Source organism: Sceloporus occidentalis, unplaced genomic scaffold, assembly GCF_023333645.1.
Source record: "Sceloporus occidentalis isolate IW3139 unplaced genomic scaffold, rSceOcc1.0.p SCAF_7, whole genome shotgun sequence".
In the NCBI taxonomy this organism is placed as follows: Eukaryota; Metazoa; Chordata; class Lepidosauria; order Squamata; family Phrynosomatidae; genus Sceloporus; species Sceloporus occidentalis.
In genome coordinates, this window is record NW_028316987.1 from 88,509,911 (window position 1) to 88,529,232 (window position 19,322).

The 19,322-nt window shown below is 44.6% G+C and overlaps 1 protein-coding gene across 5 annotated transcripts in view; it reads right to left on the reverse strand.

Moving 5' to 3' along the window:
- Positions 1–18,971, reverse strand: part of ACTR3B (actin related protein 3B) — a 39,705-nt gene extending 20,734 nt beyond the window's left edge. For 3 of the 5 annotated variants that reach the window (XM_089533609.1, XM_089533608.1, XM_089533610.1), the window contains exons 1-3: positions 18,872–18,971; positions 1,915–1,970; positions 1,323–1,447 (exon numbers count right to left, since the gene is read on the reverse strand). In XM_089533609.1, the coding sequence (XP_089389735.1) occupies positions 1,323–1,447; positions 1,915–1,970; positions 18,872–18,915 (225 nt within the window). In that variant the 5' untranslated portion in view covers positions 18,916–18,971. Of the gene's footprint in view, positions 1–1,322; positions 1,448–1,914; positions 1,971–5,777; positions 5,936–18,871 lie in introns of those variants that run through there. The other 2 variants (XM_089533612.1, XM_089533611.1) reach the window with 2 other exon arrangements.
- Between the last annotated feature and the right edge of the window lie 351 nt (positions 18,972–19,322).

Below are 19,322 nucleotides of genomic sequence, written 5' to 3' on the forward strand. Positions count from 1 at the left end.
ATTTATCACTCATTCATAGAATCACAGAATCATAGAGTTGGAAGAGACCACAAGGGCCATCTAGTCCATCCCCCTGCCATCATACACACACACACACATCTCATTTCAACCCAATAATCAAAATTTGAACCCATTTACCAATCTTTCTTGAAACTATCAAGAGATTTCTTTTTTAACAAATGCATCAATTTATCTATCTCCATATAATCACATAACTTCAGGATCCAATCTTTTACACTCGGACATTCCTTCTCTTTCCATTTTGATGCATAATGTATTCTAGCAGCTGTGGTCATACAGTATACAATAAAAGTTTCCTTTGTTTTTGTTCTAGGTTGTCTATATCCATATTCAGCAGATACATTTTTGGATAAAAAGGGTGCCTTTTGATTCTCTCCCTTCCACGCAATGTATGAGACATATGCATGTGAAGCCCTTCAGGGGTCAGCATGCTGGAAAGGAAGAGTAGCAAGAGGCATGGGACAGGAGACTGTAGAGAGGGCTCATGAAAAAGCGAACCTGACACTGAATGTCCTTGAAACAAGGAGGCAGCCTACCTAAATTTGAACATAGAAAGCAGACAGCTTTGCACATGATGCTTCACAGAGTCACTTAAACAAGACACACTGTTTCCCTTCCCCAAGCATTCTGCAGTCTACATTACAACAATGGGAAAGTCAAGACCAAGTAGGTAAAAAGAAAGTCAAGGTTAACAAGGAAGAAACATATTATTTACACATACTTTGACTCCACTTCAGTCAGTTAAGGAGTAGGGTTGTATGAACGTGGTTGAGGAAAGACTTGAAGAGAGAGAGAAGTTCCCACAGACCAGGAAACAGTTCAAGGATAAGGATCAGCGCGGGAGGAAGAGCAGAAATGATACAAGATTTTTTGAGTAGCAGAAGGTGACCAAGTGGAACTCTGACTGCATTGGCTGTGTTCCACTCTCTTAATTACTTTCTAATCATAAGAACACAGGCCTAATACCCTAAAGGCACCAGACCCCATCTGGCATTGGAAGCCAAGTAGTTAGCCCTGGTTTGTACTTGGATGGGGAACCACCAATGAGTACCAGGTGCTGTGGGCTATGTTTCAGAGGATGCTAATGCCAAATCACCTTTGAGTATTCCTTGCCTAAGAAAACTCTATCAAATTCATGGTGTCACCATACGTTGACAAGTCACTTGAAGGCATATCCTTTGGAGTCAAAAAATTTTAAGACATCTTGAAATCCATCTAAGGCTGTCATCCTGTTATGCAAAAACAAAAGTCAGCTTGGCAATAGGTTCTTTGATTGCTTCCGTTTTTTGCTTTGGCCTTACCTTTGTGGCATAGGTTGGTTTTTCTAGGGCTTCATCACCAATAAAAAAATCTAAATCATCAACTCCTTGTGTCAGCCTCCTCTGTGCTTGGTCACCTATTTTTGCTGATTCTCTTATTGCAATACCTACATGAAAAAAATAATAAAAGGTAAAGGGAACAACCTTGCTTAACATATGCACTCTTTTAAAACTCTAAAATGCTAGCCAGTTTTACATAGCCAGGTGAGAATGGCAGTTCAATGTTTAAATTGACCAGAAGACTCCCACAAGATTATTCAAGTTGTCTCCATGGAGTCAGATAAAAAGGAAGTCACTTGTTTACTATGGCAGATCTCTGGCAACAACACAATAGAGATAGGAAGGAAACAGAACTTGTCATGGCAACCAGAAACTGGTTTAATGGAGGTTGGTCCTGGCAAGAAGCAAGCTTTTCTCTTCAGCAACACTAGTGTAGTTGATACCAGTTCCCAGAAGTAAAAGAAGATGCATACTCCTTCCAAAGAAAGCAGAACTAGATGGCTGAGAAACAAACTTGCCATTGAGTGTTATCAGTGAGCACAAAATTTTAGAAGGGAGAGCAAAACCTACTTACATGATGGGATAATGAACTGTGGTTCTGTATTCCCTGCATAACCCAGTTTTGTGTACCTAAAACAAGAAAATAAAAATTTAATGCATTTCATAAGAGAAAAAAAACAAAGCTACATTTTAAAAAAAGAAAAAAGCTACAATGACATTGTACAGTCAGTATCTGCAGATGCTTGAGTTCCATTGTTCCCAATGGCGGTGCATGCACATGGCCGTGCTGCCATTAGGGACAACAGGATTTCAATGGCAGCACATGCATGTGGCCGTGCTGCCATGAGGGACAGCCTCCACGGTCCCCAGTAGCGGCGTGGGCATGCGACGGCACCATTAGGGACAATGGGACTCATTGTATCTAATGGCAGCACAACCATGTGCACATGCTGTCACTGGGGAAAATGGAGGCTGTCCCTAATGGCAGCACGGCCATATGCATGTGCCACCCTTGAGGACAATGTGGGCTTGCCATTTGCAGGTGCTTGAATCAGTGGATGGCAAATCCACAGATATCGAATGCCAACTGTAGATGTTTTGGACTTGGTATGGCCAAGGGACTCTGGAAGACAAAGGAAAAACATCTAGAGCATCAAAGAGAGAGGATCGCTCTGATATAACATGTTAAACAAGGCTCACTGAATACATTTTTCAGATCAGCTTTATATTTACCAACTCATCTGGTAACCACAGATTATCAAGAATTCCCTGATGGTGACTTCCATGATCATCAGTGAGCAGTTTTGAAATGACCAAAATCACTGCCTGCAAGAATGCTTCATTTCTGTAGTAGCGACAAAGGAAGGAAACTCTATGCAAAACCTCGGCGCACTGGCAGGAGAGGGAAAGTTCATGTCTATATTATGTTTGTTAGAACACAATTTTTACTTCTGATTTCATACTAGGCTTTTAGGAGGCTAGCAGATTGCACATCCATGCTGGGCCAGTGAGGAACGCCATTTTAAAAAAATGACTTGTAGGATATTTTTCAACCTACAAATTCAGTCTATGAAGATCATCCTACCAATTTCTTTCTTTCAGTTAGACTCAAAGATGCTACATAATCCCTTTGCACACTGACTTTCCTGACTAATATGGCTATGTATTCTACCTGTACCATCACTTCCAATGTACATAACAAAGCCTGCATCCGCAATGCAGAAATAATCTGGCTTGACACGCCTTTAATTCTCATGGCTCAATGCTATGGAATTCTGGGAAATGTAGTTTGCTGTGGCACCAGAGCTCTCTGATAGAGAAGGCTAAATGTCTCACAAAACTACAGTTCCCATAGCATTGAGCTGTGGCAGTTAAAGTGTTGCCAAACCAGATTATTTATGCAGGCAATGTCAAAAAATCATGTCAGTTTCCTGGCATTTTGAGAAGCTGGGGGTAATAAAAAGAACTGGCCAGAATACAAATGGCAAACAGATACTAACAAATATGTTTTATTTCTGAATAATTCTTGCAAGAAAACAATACAATAAGGTCACCAATATGTTAAGGTCAACATACTAGATCACTAGTATGGAATGAGACCCTTGATTGATTGATGTTACTGTTTTTAGATTCTTATATTTTTGTGTTTTTATTTTTTTTTTCACTGTGGTTTTAATGGTACAGTAATTTTAACCTTGTAATTTTAACCTTGTTGTGATCCCGCTTCGATCCATTATTATTATTATTATTATTATTATTATTATGAAGGTGCCTAACAACAAACTGACCTAGCTAGCCCTCTGCCAAAAGAATAATTTTCTCCAGTTTAGCTAATCAAACGCACAAGGAGCTATCCACAGTCCTGATCTTTCTCAACTGAATCACCGAAAACTGAACTCCCAGCAGACTAGTGCGAGAGCACCATGGTACATTGATTTGAGCATTGGACTACAAACTCTGGAAACCAAGGTTCAAATCCCTGCTCGGGCACAAAAACCCAGAGTGACCTTGGGCAGGTCACATCTCTCGGCTTCTGAAGATGGCAATGGCAAACCCCTTCTGAGGAAACCTGTCAAGAAAACCCTATGATAGGTTTCACTTAGGGATGCCATATGTCAAAAATGACTTGGAGGCACACCTACAACACAAGACTAGTTTGCTTTGACTTGGGCTAGCTTAATTTAAACCGATTGCTTTTGCATAACATGCTTGATTGCTCTTGATTTACCATGTATCAATCTGAACAATTTGAGTTTTTGCAACTTACTTTATCTGGCACTCTCTGGCATTGTTCACTTTTTCCTTTGAAAGTTCCAGAAACTAGGGTCCAAAACACACTACAGAAGTAATCCTTTTTAACTACCCTGGCTGAACGCTAGGGAATTCTGGGAACTGTCATTTTGTGAGACATTTAGCTTTCTCTGTCAGAGAGCTCTGGTGCCTCAATAAACTACCATTCCCAAGATTCCCTAGCACTGAGCCTGGGCAGCTGAAGTAGTCTCAAACTGGACTATTTCTGCAGTGCGTTTTGGACCTAGGATAGAACTACAGCATTACCAAATCAATCTAAACCCAACTCCTAGTGTATTGGTTCTAACTGATTTAACAACATGCAAGAGATTTGGACGAAAAAAATTGCCCCCAGAGTTTGACTTTAAAGGCTTTCTATAAAGATTTTAAATAAATCAATATACGGGGCTAGTTTAAATGCTGAAATATATTAACAGCCAGTATGATGTAGTGGTTTGAGCACTGGACTATGACTCTGGAGATCGGGGTTTGAATCCTGGCTCAGCCATGTAAACCCACTGGATGACCTTGGGTAAGTCACACTCTTTCAGCTTCAGACGATGGCAATGGCAAACCCCCTATGAAGAAACTTGCCAAGGAAACACTGTATTAGGGTCGTCGTAAGTTGGAAACTATCTGAAGGCACATAACAACATACACAACTATGACACAGTCACTGGCCCCTGTAAGCTCAGTGCTCTCTATACTGGTTGGAAACAAGTCTCCAAGGTCAGGATGATTATCTGTACCAGACTTTTCAGACACATTTCCAACCAGAGACGGCAGGGATTGCAAAGCACGTTCTCTACAATTAATTTATGGTAGTATTTCACTTGTGCACAGCCTGACATATCAGGTGCATGAGAGATGACTCATTTCTTGTTGCCACAATACTTAAAGCACAAGATTTATTGTTCTGAAAATACAGCACACTCCCTGTTTGTTTATTTTTGCTTCAGACAACGTTGCATCACCAGCTTTCAATACAGCAAAACTTCATAACACTGCAGCTTACATTCTGGTTCTTGAAGAGAGCCTGGGAACCACAATGCCTTTCTCAATACACTGTCAAGACCTCTAGACCTTATAAATATCCTAAACAAGCTATACGGCATTTTCACACATCAAGACTTAAGGTGAGGTTTTCTTAAATTGTTCGGTCATGTATACATCAAACATGAATCTCTCTTCAAATTCTATTAAGAATTTCTGTATATGGCAAATATTGTATGCAAGGCTTAAAGCACACCCACTAATGGCCCTATACAGACAGGCCAAAATAAATCTGCTTCGAGTCACTTTGGAGGTATGGTGTTTCAATGATGCATGAGTCTTAAGAGTCTGGAAGCTGCACCAAAGCTGCACTCCAGTCCTTAGGACTAGAGCGTGGCTTTGGTGCGGCTTCTGGACTCTTAGGATGCATGTATCATTTAAACAGCATACCTCCAAAGTGACTCGAAGCAGATTTATTTTGGCCTGTCTGTATCAGGCCTAACATTTCACAAATAAAAACTGAGACACACATGGCCAAGCAACATCATAAAGGGATATCATATTTGAAATTGAGAATGGAGAAAGCTTGTTTTCTGCAGCTCCAGAGAATAGGACCTGGGACAATGGATGCAAGCTACAGGAAAAGAGATTCACCTCAACATTAGCAGGAACTTGCTGACAGTAATGGCTGTTCGACAGTGGAAGACACTTCTTTGGAGAGTGGTGGAGTCTCCCTCCTTGGAAGTCTTTAAACGGAGGCTGGATGGCCATCTGTCGGGGGTGCTTTGATTGTGAGTTCCTGCGTGGCAGGGGGTTAGACTGGATGGCCCTTGTGGTCTCTTTCAACTTTATGATTCTATGATCAGTGTGGTCAACATGACAAATGTTATTAATGTGGAATAACACAAAGGTTAAAAGCTGCAGCAGTTTGCTTTTACCCAAGTCTAATGGGAAGGACATGATACAATCCCAGTACTGTCACACGTTGTACTCAGTTTGCAGCAACTAAAGCTGATGACAAAGAGAGAAAATGGGATGGAGAGAGAGAAACTGGAACATTTTTAAACTGGAAAATTTTTAAAATTTGAATTTTAAAACATTTTTTACATTTTTAGATTTTTAAAGCAGCCAAAAAAGTAGGACAGCAGATTATTAACTGGGATTGTACCTGCCAAACTGGACAGTTGAGGAGTAAGTTAAAGACTTTGATTAAATTAGATTAATTTAACACAATATGCTAACAATCCCTTCCTCTTTCTTTTAAGAGTTGCTACTGGAGTTAATACCATCAGCTGTCTATGGTGTTCAGGGCTTTGGTTTTACATCTCAGCTTTTGTTGTTATGTGTTCTTAAGTCAGTTCTGAGTTATGGCAACCCTAAGGCAAACCATGGGCTTTTGGAAAGATTTATTCAAAGAAGGTTTGCTCTTGCCTTCCTCTGAAGCTGAGATTGTGTGACTTGTCCAAGGTTACCCAGTGGGTTTCTGTTCTGTGGTTGAGTGGAAATTTGAACCCTTGTCTTCAGAGTCCTAGTCTCTGGCTCTTGTATGCCACCTTTACTCCAAGAAATTGTATTGACAGCACAACCCTAGGCATATTTGGCCAAAGGTAAGCCTTACAGAATTCAAGGGAACTTGTTCCCAATTATGTATGCTTAATTATATATGCTCTCAAATTATGTATGCTCTCAAATCACCAAGGCAGCACAGCATCAACAATAAAAGAAGTCAAAACACTCTCAAGGATACCTCTCTTTGCTGAATTAAGCAGTTTATTTAACTTATAAATAAGTTTATTAGCTTATTTTCTTCCTGGAGCAATACAAGGTGTTGGTTATTACCTTTAAAGTCCTACATGGCTTGGGCCCGAGTTACTTACGGGAATGCCTCTCCCTACATAATCCACCCCGCACTCTCAGAATATCGGGCCACTGTCGCTTTTGATAATTTGTTTTTAATTGTTAAACTGTTTGATTGTTATATGTTTTTATATTTTATTGTCAAAGTCTGTAATTGTATACTTATACTAGGTTGTAATCCCGTCTCGTTCCACCTGGGAGAGGCAGGAAATATAAATAAAATTTTTATCATTTATTTATTTATTATTAATTACATTTAATATGAAACACTACATAAGACAGTTCAGAGAGTTCAAATCAGAGAGGCATATCATCTCAGTTTAAAAATAGATCTCTCTGTCCTATGTGGAATCAGGATCAGCATGTAAAGTGATCACTAGGAAAACTTGTAAGAGGAGATTTACACAACCATAAATGGAGCCGAAACAATCAGGCTGCTTACTGTGATCATGCAGATATTAGCAGAAATATAATTACTGGACCAGGTGTGCAATTGTGGTAAAAATGTTTTAATTGTGCCCTAGAAATTAGATGCAGGATAAGGACAGGTTGCTTACCTGTAACAGTATTTCTTCGAGTGGTCATCTGCGAATACATACAAATGGGTTTCTCTGCGCCTACGCAGTGCTATTCGGAAACTTCTGGAATCACTGGGCAAAGTTAACTTTGCAACATATAGAAACCTTTTGGCGGTAACTCCGCCCACCCGTTATAAGGCCCCTGCCTTCCCGCTCTTTCCCCAGTTCTGCAATTTTTTCCGCCAAGCAGGCGATGGAAAGAGCCAATCAGAGCAGTACACTGAGGGGATGGACGGGTGGGATTTGTATGTATTCGCAGATGACCACTCGAAGAAATACTGTTACAGGTAAGCAACCTGTCCTTCTTCTTCGTGGTCTCTGCGAATCATACAAATGGGTTAGACTGACAAGCTTAGGTATGCAGCGGAGGGAGTGTCCTGAAACCAAAGCTATGGTAAACCAAGGGTATATTTATTGCAATAATAAACACCTGGAACCCTAAAAGAGTCAGCCTCTTTGTTCATGCACAAACCAAACATAGCAATAGTATTGCAAAACCTGAGAAGGGAATAACGAGTCATGCAAGACCCATCCCATTGAAATTGTGCAAACCAACATTCAACAGCATGTAAACGCAAAGGCATTATATACACAAATGCTGAAACACAACCATCAGTAGTGCAATCAATGCAACCCTGAAACCAACACAGCCCTCCCGAAAGCTGCGTCTCGAATGGCTCTGGTGTCCAACCTATAATGTTTGATAAAAGTCAGAGGTTGGGACCAAATAGCAGCCCTGCAAATATCCTCCAAGGGAATGCCCGATAGGAATGCAGAGGATGCTGACACTGCCCTTGTGGAGTGGGATTGAACCCTGCCAGGGAGAGGTTTGCCCAGGAGTTCATAGCAGAGGTGGATGGTACCGGCCACCCATTTGGAAAACCTCTGCGCAGACACAGGCAACCCCTTTTTCGGTTCCGAGTAGCATTGGAAAAGTCTCTCGGACCGACTGGAGGCAGCAGTTCTGTCCAGGTAAAACGCCAGCGCTCTCCTGACATCAAGAGAGTGCAGGCTCCGCTCCGCATCCGAGGTCGGGTTGGAAGCGAGGGTGGGCAACACAATGTCCTGGCACATATGAAAGGCAGAGACAACCTTAGGTAAAAAAGTAATATCTGTCCGGAGGACCACCTTGTCCTTGTGAAACCTCAGAAAGGACTGGTCTCTCCGCAAGGCACATAGTTCACCCGCACGGCAGGCAGAGGTGATGGCCACAAGAAAGGCGGTCTTCCAAGTCAATAGTCTCAAGTCCGCTGTGGCCATCGGTTCAAAGGGCTTGGACTGAAGTGCGGCCAGCACCGCCTCCAAGCTCCAAGCCGGAGTCGGTACCGACACGGGAGGGTACAGGTTGACACATCCCTTAAGGAACCCGTTCACCAAGGGATCCCTGAAAAAGGAAGCCCTCCCCCCGAATTGATACTTGGCACAAATAGCAGACAAGTAGCACTTGATGGATGAGAGGCGCAACCCCTCATCCAATAGCGCCATCAAAAACTCCAACACCACAGGAGTGGAGACCTCGGCAGGAGACAAGCCCTTTTCCTCAAGGAAGAGGCTGAATCTCCTCCACTTGAGGGCATAGGACCGCTGGGTGGATGGTTTATGTGCAGCCAGGATTACTCTGAGTACCGGATCCGATAACGTAGTCAGGGACGAAGCCTCCAGGCCACCAAGGGTAGGCTCTCGATCTCTGAGTGTCGAATCCGTCCGTCTCGCATCATGAGGAGATCGGGACGGGGCTCGAGGCGGAGATGTTCTCCCCTGGAAAGTTGAAGGAGTACTGGGAACCACGGCTGTCTCGGCCACCAAGGAGTGATGAGGATTGCCTCCGGGCGATCCACGGTCATCTTGGAGACTACCCTGGTTATTAGTGGAAACGGTGGGAAGGCGTACAGCTTCCGCCCCGACCAAATGAACCCGAACGCGTCTCCAAGGCAATTGTGGTTCGGCGTTCGGGAGCAGAACTGGGGACAGTGAGTGTTGTGGACAGTCGCGAAGAGGTCGATCTGGGCTCGACCCCATCTGTCGAAGAGGTCGTTGACTGTCTCTGGATGTAGCCTCCACTCGTGGCAGGTGGATGAGGATCTGCTGAGTTGATCCGCCAGGTCGTTCTCGTCTCCGGGCAAGTGAATTGCTTGGAGGATGATCTGCCTCGGAATGCACCAGTCCCAAATCCGTAGAGTGATGTCCAGTAAGGTCCTGGACTTGGTGCCTCCCTGCTTGTTGATGTAGAACATCACAGTGGTGTTGTCCGTCCTGAGCAGTACCACCTTGTCCGTGACATTGGGCTCGAATGAACGGAGGGCCTTCTCCACCGCTAGCATTTCCAATGCGTTGATGTGGAGGCATCTCTCCGCTGGAGACCAAGTATTCCTTATTACGAGGTCGAGTAGGTGGGCTCCCCAGCCTTCCAGCGATGCGTCCGCCGTGAGAGTTATTTGTGGTTGTGGTGGAACGAACGGCATGCCGGCGCAGACGTTGCAGGAGTCTAGCCACCATTGCAGAGAAGAGGCGACAGGTCTTGGGACGGTGAGCCACTTGGAGGGGTGATCCTCTATTGGGTTGAAGACCGATAGGAACCAGGCCTGTAAGGGTCGAAGACGAAGCCTTGCGAAGGGGGTGACATAGGTAGTCGACGCCATGTGGCCCAGGGCTATCTGAATGACCTTGGCCGCGACCCTTCTGTGAGCCAAGCACGCCCGAACCGCTGTCGACAGAGCCTGGAAACGGTCTCGAGGGAGATATGCGGTGCATAGCACGGAGTCGAGGACAGTGCCAATAAACCTGATTTGCGTGGACGGGACGAGATGGGATTTGTCTAGATTGACGACCAGTCCTAGGGATGCCAGGAGCTCCAGTGCAAATCTGGATGCCTCTAGAAGTTGGTCTCGCGAGGTCGCTGCAAAGAGCCAATCGTCCAGGTATGGAAACACCATATAGCCTCTTTGGTGAAGATAGGCTACTATCGGTGCCATGCACTTGGTGAACACCCTTGGTGCCGTGGCCAGGCCGAAGGGAAGAACGTTGTAGTGGTAAGCATCGGATCCGACGGCAAAGGTAAGGAATCGTCTGTGGGATTCTCAAATCCCTATGTGGAAGTAGGCATCCTTGAGATCGATGGTTGCAAACCAAAGTCCCTGGTGGAGCAAAGGCAGGATAGAAGCCAACGTTACCATGCGGAAACGGTGGTGGTCAAGGAATTGATTCAGATCTCTCAAGTCTAGGATTGGTCTGATGCCTCCATCAGCCTTGGGCACAGTGAAGTACCGTGAAAAGAAGGATCTATGGAGGAGTTCGGGAGCCACAGGTGAGATTGCTCCCTTGGCAAGGAGAGAGCGCACTTCGTCGAGAAGGGTGTCCGAGGGTGGGGTGGAAACAAAAAATCCAGTTGGAGGGAGGTCAAAAAACTCGAGGGCATAACCCCTACGGACAATTTTGAGGACCCACGAGTCAGATGTTATGGAGGCCCAGATGTTTCTGTGAGGCCTCAGAATATCAAGATAGGAGGGAGGGGAAGAGGAGACGAAGCGCGCTGGGACCCTTCAGGACCTCTTTTTAGATTGGTCGGGCTCCTGTTGGCGGTTCTTCCGGTACCGACCAGTATTGCGTCGACCGGAGGAGGAGGAAGACTGTGATGGGTATCTCTGCCTCTGTGGTCCGTCGTTGAAAAGAACGGTCCTGTTGGAAGGGCCGTTGGGACTGACCTTGAGTGTGCCAGGGGCGCTGCCTCTTCCTAAACGGTTGGGTGGGCGTCGAAGACATGCTGTGCTTTCTAGCGGCTGCTTTCATACGATATTTCTTATTGAGAGTCTCATCAGTGTCGGTATGAAACAGGCCAGACCCGTCAATTGGCATCTCCTCAATAGCAGCCCTGGCGTTGAGGTTGAGATCAGAGCTCCTGAGCCATGCATGCCGACGAAGGGCGATAGCGGCTGACATTGCTCTGCCCACGCAATCTGTGATGTTTCTAGAGGTGGTGATGAGCCAGCTTCCTATAGAGTGGGCCTCATCCCTGATCTCTACCAGCTTGCGTTGAACATCGTCCGGCACATCGGGGATCAGAGGAGAAATGCCCTCCATTAGCGTCTGGACATATGCCCCCATGCACGCATTATAATTCGTAGCCTTGGCAGCAAGGGCGGCGGCGGAATAGGCCTTCTTCGCCAACGCATCCACCTTCTTAGCCTCACGGTCTGCTGGAGATGAGGCTTGCTTTTGAGTAAAAGTCTACTGGGAGCCCTCCACAATAGCAGAATTTTGCTTCGGATGCGAAGCCAACCATGGGCAGGAGGAGGGCGAGACCCTGTAGAGTGTCTCCACCTTTCGGGATGAGCCCGCCAAAGAAGTAGGGGAATCCCACGCCCACTTCAGTATGGTCTCCAGTGACGGTAGCAACGGAATCGAAGGGGGAGTCGGGACCTTGCCTTGAACTCGACGCTCGACGGGGTCTTGGGCACCATCATTTGCGTAAGAGAGTTCAATCTCGAGAGCATTGGCCATCTTGATGGTATGTTCACTGAAAGACCGAACGTCATCAGACGGGGAGGCCGGTCCCGGACAATGCATTTCCTGTGGCGATCCCGGAGGTGACAGCTCTGCCTCAGATGGCTCGTCTGAGGACACAACAATATCGGGCTCAGAGTCAAGTTCTTCGGGCTCCTGAAGCACCACTGGACGATTTGGGCGGGGCGCCTTCTTGGCCGGTGCCGGGGCCGTGGGTGCTGAGGAACCGTGCCCATGACGTGAAGGAGACGCAGGCGGATGCTTCGGTGTCGGCACAGCCGGGTCCAGAGCACAGCGCTTAGGATGCTTGGATGAGAAGCACTCAAAGGCATGTTCTTTGGAGACAGACATATAATATTGGTCTGTCTCCGAGTCGTAAAAGAAGTCCGGGACCTTTCGTCGAGGGACCTCCCGTGTGGGCTCCGGGATCGGGGTTGGGGACCGGCGCCCGGAAGACAACGAATCTTCATCCCCGGAGTGAATGAACGGTACCGTGGACACGTCCCGAAATGTAGCCGTGGGGGCTGTGTCGGTCCGACGGCAGGAGGAGCTGGGCTCGGAAGGAGGTATACCAGACACCGATGATGGAACCTCCCTGGAGGTTTCAGGCCGCTCAGAAGGACCAGAGGATGACCTGGACTTCTTTGGAACCGGGTCGGGTTTGAAGAGATTATCAAGGGCCGCTGAATGAGAAGCCTTGTCTAAGCTCTTCTTCCTTTTCTTTGAAGACTTGGAGGGGTCTCGGTCGCCATGGGATCGCGAACCATCCCCTTTAGACAGAGAGATGGTGTGGGCCCCTGCATCAACCTTGGAGGTGTCCGGAGGCATCAGAGAGGTTGACGACTTCGATTTCTTGGACGAGCTCCCAACGGGCGTAGGAGCCTTGGAAACCGAAGCCTCGGTCCCGGACCCATGGGTCTTCGGGTCCCTTGGATTTTCTGGGGTCGAACCCGGGTTGCGACCCGAGATCTCGGTTGGGGTCTTAGAGACTTTGGGGCTGGTCTCAGATGGAGTGACCCGATCCTTTTTCCTCCGAATGACAGAAGAAGAGCCGGAAGATTCCCCTGTGCCCGAAACTTTATGAGGGCGTTTTGGGGGTTTGATGGTGGCTCTGGGTGCATCAAGACCACGGGCCACAGCGGTGGCGGCACTGGGTTCGTTGAAACCACGGGCCGCGTCGGCCGGGGGAGCTGAAGACACACTGGCCGGGCTGTCACGAGCCGGAGCAGAGCTCACTACCGGGGCTGAAGACGGTCGCGGGTCCCCCTCATCTGGTCTCTTGAGAACTCCCTGGGCAATAGCAGAGGTGAGACGAGATTCCCGGTTCTTTCGAGCCTGGGACGTCATGGACCTACAGAGTGGACAGGCCTTGACATCGTGGTCTCTCCCCAGACAAAGAAGACAGGAGGTATGGGGGTCCTGGATAGGTACTTTACCGCCACAGACGTCACACTTCTTGAAAGGAGCCGGAGACATGGTCGAAGGAAAAAACGAAGCCAGCGTCAAAAACGGTCCGGAGTCACCAAAACACGGAGGACGTGGAAGAAGAATTGTCAAAAACAGTCCGAAGTCAGAAAAAACCAGTGATTCAAGCCAAAAGAGCTAGCAAATGCAAGCGAAGTTCCCTACAGCAGCCAACGCGGAGGAAAAAAGGAACTGGGGAAAGAGCGGGAAGGCAGGGGCCTTATAACGGGTGGGCGGAGTTACCGCCAAAAAGTTTCTATATGTTGCAAAGTTAACTTTGCCCAGTGATTCCAGAAGTTTCCGAATAGCACTGCGCAGGCGCAGAGAAACCCATTTGTATGATTCGCAGAGACCACGAAGAAGAAATAAATATTAATGACATAATGAAGCACTTGCCAAATCTATTTCAGATTCACTCGTGAAATTCATGCATGTCTTATTAACATAGACCCTGACTGCAACTAATATAGCTTACATACTGGGAGTGTTTATCACTTGCCTGAGACTTTTACTATCACTGTAAGATGGACAAGTGGTTATTACATATAGTGTAATAAGACATAAATATTTCCTTTCTACTTCAGCCTTTCAAGAAACTAACAACTGTTAACAAATCTGTGCAATTACATTAAGTACAAACCTTACATGCTAGATTCATTTTCAGAACTAGAAAAATCCTAGGCATATTGCTGCCTAGTTATTTAGAAATTTAACTTTTTTTAGTGTAAGCTCGTTTTGTCCCATAAAGGTCTATGCAAAAATGCAGATTTCTCTTCAGATTGCATAATGAAGCCCCTAAATCCAATCTCCTGACACCCACCAAATATTTTAGGCATATCTTTTTCTGTAGACTTAAAAATAGCTAAGAGACCTGTGCCTCATCTGTACTCCAAGAATTCAAATTGTTTATTTGGGATGAGGAATGTGCATATACACATTTCACATGGTACATAAAGAACAAAACTGGGTGATCAGGCACTATGGAAATCTGAATTACAGGGGAAGGAGAAATGTACAAGCACCAATTCCAACATTTGAAATGAGATTATATAAATTGTGCTCTTACACTTAATATCCAGTTAACAAAAAGGACTGGATTTCAAGAACTGCATCACTAACTTTACTTTGTTTTTGTTTCTACTGACTATTTAAAATCATTTATTGGTCATTTTTCATTAAAAGTGAAAATTTTAAAAATAAACTGATGGCAATAAGATGCTGGAGGAAGCGATACCACTTTATAGAAACTATAATACTGAGGACTCTGTCAAGGTCAAACATTTTGAGGGTTCACAATACCATTCTTCTGACTGCAGATAAAACTAATGATCCTAGGAACCAGTTCTGCTTGTTCATCTAGGACTTGAGCTGAAGTTACCTAAATGTCTCGGCCAGAAGCCACATGCCAATGCAATTTGGAGATGTAGGAATGGTGTATGGTCATTGCACAAATGTGAGAGAGAACACTTCAGGAATAAGTAGGATAACAAAATCAAAAACAACTTGAAGGCACACAACAACAACAACAACAACAACAACAACATACATTATAACTTAGGAAGTTTTAAGAGCAGGGAGACCTGGACTGTGAACTATCTGTTGATCATGTATGAAAGGACAGCTTTCATAATTGTGCACAACACAGAATTTCCGGAGGCAAATCTTTCAGTGCCGTCTTTCAATTGGCAGGCAAAGATTTTCTGATTCTGACACATTTTTGACAAGTGAATGTTTAAAATAAAGCCATTTTTAAAGTGTTGTACTGTTTCAATTGTACTGTTTTTAAACTGCTTTTGATTATTTTAAATTGTATGCTTAAACTGTTTTAGTGTACGTAATAGTTTAACTCCATTTTCATATTCACTTTTGTATGTTTTAACTGTATTGTGTTTGTCTTAATCTGAGTCCTGCTTTTGGAGAAAAATACAGGCTATAAATAAACTTGTTATAAATAAGCTTCTTTCTGTTTACTTTTTCTTGCTGTTGTCATTACTACCCAACTTATTTCCCTAGACATTTTTAAGTGAGTTGCTGGTGTGAACTTCAATGTGCATGACCAAAAGCTTCCTTAACCTCCATAACCAAAACAATGTGGGTGGCAGTGGAGAAGAGACTAAGAGAAGGCTCCTATTCTGGGTTAAGAAATGGATTTTAAGAGGAAATTGTGCATCAACCCATTCATTTTCCCAAGCACTGAAAAAATAACAGCATCAACTAAACAGTTATAAAAACGGTTCCTACTTTTTACAATGAATGATCTCCATTTGATTATTACAAATCTGATACACAGATGGCAAAAAGAACAAATCCCCACAAGCTGACAAAGGGTAAAGAGGAGAGCCTTCAACAAACTACCAGAAATACCATGCTCTCAAATCCTATTTTCTGACTATGTATGCTGTCCCTTCATAATACAGTATGTGAAACATCAGGCTGAAAAAAAATTAATTAGTAGGAAGGCTGGCAAAATATGGTAACCGTGAGAAAGAAACGCAGGATACTCTTTGAGGCAACTGATGACAGGAGACCAAAAGGGAAGACCCATGTTGATAGCTTATCAAGAGGATAATTTTAAAGAGGTGACACAATGGGAATAGCAGGCAAAGGAAGGCATGTAAAACTGGGAGAAAGTAAATCCAGATAAATACCATGAAGCCACATTACAGCAAAACACTGTCAAACAGCTCTTACTGTCAGGAAGTTCCTCCTAATGTTGAGGTAGAATATCTCTTCCTGTAGTTTCATCCGTTGTTCCGGGTCCTATTCTTTGGAGCTGCAGAAAACAAGCTTGCTCCATTCTCAACATGACATCTTTTCAAATATTTAAACAGGACTATCATACCATGTCTTAACCGTGTCTTCTCCAGGCTAAACATTCCCAGCTCCCTAAGTCGTTCCTCATAGGACATGGTTTCCAGACCCTTCACCATTTTGGTTGCTCTCCTCTGGACACGCTCCAATTTGTCAACATCCTTTTTGAATTTTGGTCAGTTGAGGCCTGACCAAAGCAGAATAGAGTGGCACTATTACTTCCCTTGATCTAGACACTATACTTCTAATGATGCAGTCTGGAATTGCATTGGCTGCATTAGCTGCAGCATCACACTGTTGACTCATGTCAACTCAGATGAAAGTTTGTCTGCCCTGAAATAACAGAGGAAAGATGAGTCCCAAAGGAGTCGTATGGAAAGAAAGGAAAATTAAGTAGCTGTTGCCACTCCAAGTTAAGAGAATTTCAGAATCTGCCCCTTCTTCTCAAGACAGGAGAAAACAAGGATTGCTTCTGAAGGCAGCAGAGATAATACATAAAGTGGGGCAGGCACTTGCCATTAAGCGCTTCAGGGAGGAAGACACTCAGAACTGATTGAGCGGCTCATTCCATCACACATTTCCTAAACTCTAGACTGGTTGATTGCAAAGTATATGTAGAAGAAGAGAGACAGAAATGTGTACAGTCCTTCTCCCTGTCAGACAGGGAAGAAGGTTAAATACAGGCTGAGCATCCCTTATCCGGAATAAAATCAGAACTACTCCAAAAAGCAAAAAAGAAAGAAAAATCCATGGCTGGCAGAGATAGTAATACCTTTGATTTCTGATGTTTCATTGTATACCAACTTTGTTTCATGCACAACACTGTTAAAATATTGTATAAAATTACCTTTAGGCTGTGTATAAGGGGTATATATGAAACATAAGTGAATTTTGATTTTACTCTCGGGTCTCATCTCCAAGATGTACATATATGCAAATACAGGTATTCCAAAACCCAAAACAAAACAAAAAAATCCAAATCCGAATCCATTTTGCTCTAAAGTTTGCTTGTACCTTGCTTTGTTCCTTTAATACTTCACTTTATGAGGGCACAGCTCCAAAAATAATACTTAGGGCCTGAACAGACAGGCCAAAATAAAGCTGCTTCGGGTCACTTTGGAGGTATGCTGTTTAAATGACAAGTTTCCTAAGAGGCCGGAAGCTGCACCAAAGTCACGAGTGCAGCTTTGGCACAGCTTCTGGCCTCTTAAGATCCGTGTGTCATTTAAACAGCATACCTCCAAAGTGACCCAAAGCAGCTTTATTTTGGCCTGTCCATTCGGGCCCTAAGTAAATGAAAATAAACCATGAGGGAATCATAGCAGACGACTCAATATGCTGAACAAATGGGTGCATGTGGGGCAACAGCATCACTTTGTGTGTGTGTGAGTTGTGTGCCTTCAAGTCGTTCCTGACTCATGGTGACCCAAAGGTGAACCGATCACGGGAGTTTCTTTGCAAGAATTATCCAGAGGAGTTTGGCCATGGCCTTCCCCTGAGGCTGAGAGAGTGTGGCCTGCCCAAGGTCACCCAATAGGTTTCCATGGCTGAGCAGGGATTCGAACCCTGGTCTCAAGAGTTGCAGCCCAATGCTCAAACAACTGCACCACGCCGGCTCACATCTCATTGAGCTGAGAAGGGATATTCTGGGTGGGCTGGGGATGCTGGGAACTCTGGTCCCCAAAAGCAATGCACCCAAGCTCTGGAAGGAATCAAGACATTTGTTTGGTAAAAGTTTATGATGATGGCGATTCAAGGATTTAGGTTCTTCTCCTCAGCAGACAAAAACATTCTTATTTAAGCAAGCTTTTTAATGCTTCAACACAAAATAGTATCTTGTTTAATGTAAATGTATGTGTTTTATCTGTTTTTTAAACTTTTCTGTTCTTAAATCAGTTTTATAGTATTTTATAGTGTTTTAAGTTTTATAACATGTTACAGTGTTAACTTCTGTATGCTTTTAATCCATTTTTAAAGAATCTAATAGTGTTTTAATGAGTTTTATAATGTTTTATAGTGTTAACTTCAGTATGCTTTTAATCCGTTTTCAAAGTATTTTATAGTGTTTTAAGCAGCGTTATAGTGTTTTATACCGTTAACTTCTGTATGTTTTTAAATCAATTTTATACCATTTGATTATTTTTTTTACATCTGTCTTGATTGTTTCTTTATTTATTGTAACCATTTCAATGAATGATGGAAGCTGCCTTGGGTCCTTGCTTGGGAGAAAGGCGGTATACAAATAAAGCGTTTTAATCGTTTTATGCTATTTCACAGTGTTATAATAATCAGGGTTATAGCCTTCTATACTGTTAACTTTTGTATGTGTTTTTTAAAAATCGGTTTTTAAACCTTTTTATAGGGTTTTGTTTTGTTTTTGACGTCTGTCTCGGTTTTTATTTTTATTGCAATCCTTTCAATGAGTGATGGAAGCCGCCTTGGGTCCCAGCCTGGGAGAAAGGCGGTATATAAATAAAGTAAGTCCATAAACAAGGAGGCGGCGCTTTCCCTGGGAGAAGGGACTGGTCAATCACTCACCCGGTGCCGCCGTCGACCACGCAGGGGGGCATGCGGGCCGCCATTTGCAGAACCCTAGAAAACGCGAGGAGACGAAGCGAGGCCCTGCCGTCCCTTTGCCTCCCTCCCGCCCAACTGACCAGCGAAGCCTAAGTCAGTGGAGACGCGCTGACCGCAACGCGCCTGCGCCAAACCCACGCCTCTCTCCCCCCCCTCCCCGCAGGCACCACGTGACTGTAAAACAAGCAGCCCGGTCTCCACGCCCCGCCCCCGGCGGCCATTTTGGGTCGCTCAGCCTTTTCAACTTGGCGCCCACGGTTGCCTAGCAACGGACGGAGTTAGGCCCGAGGCCTCTCCCAGAGCACTGTTTTGGACCACAGCTCCCAGAATTCCTGACACTTGGCCAAAACCTGCCTGGCTGGGGTTTCTGGGAATTGAAGTCTTAAGAACCTGGAGATGGAAAAGTGTGGAC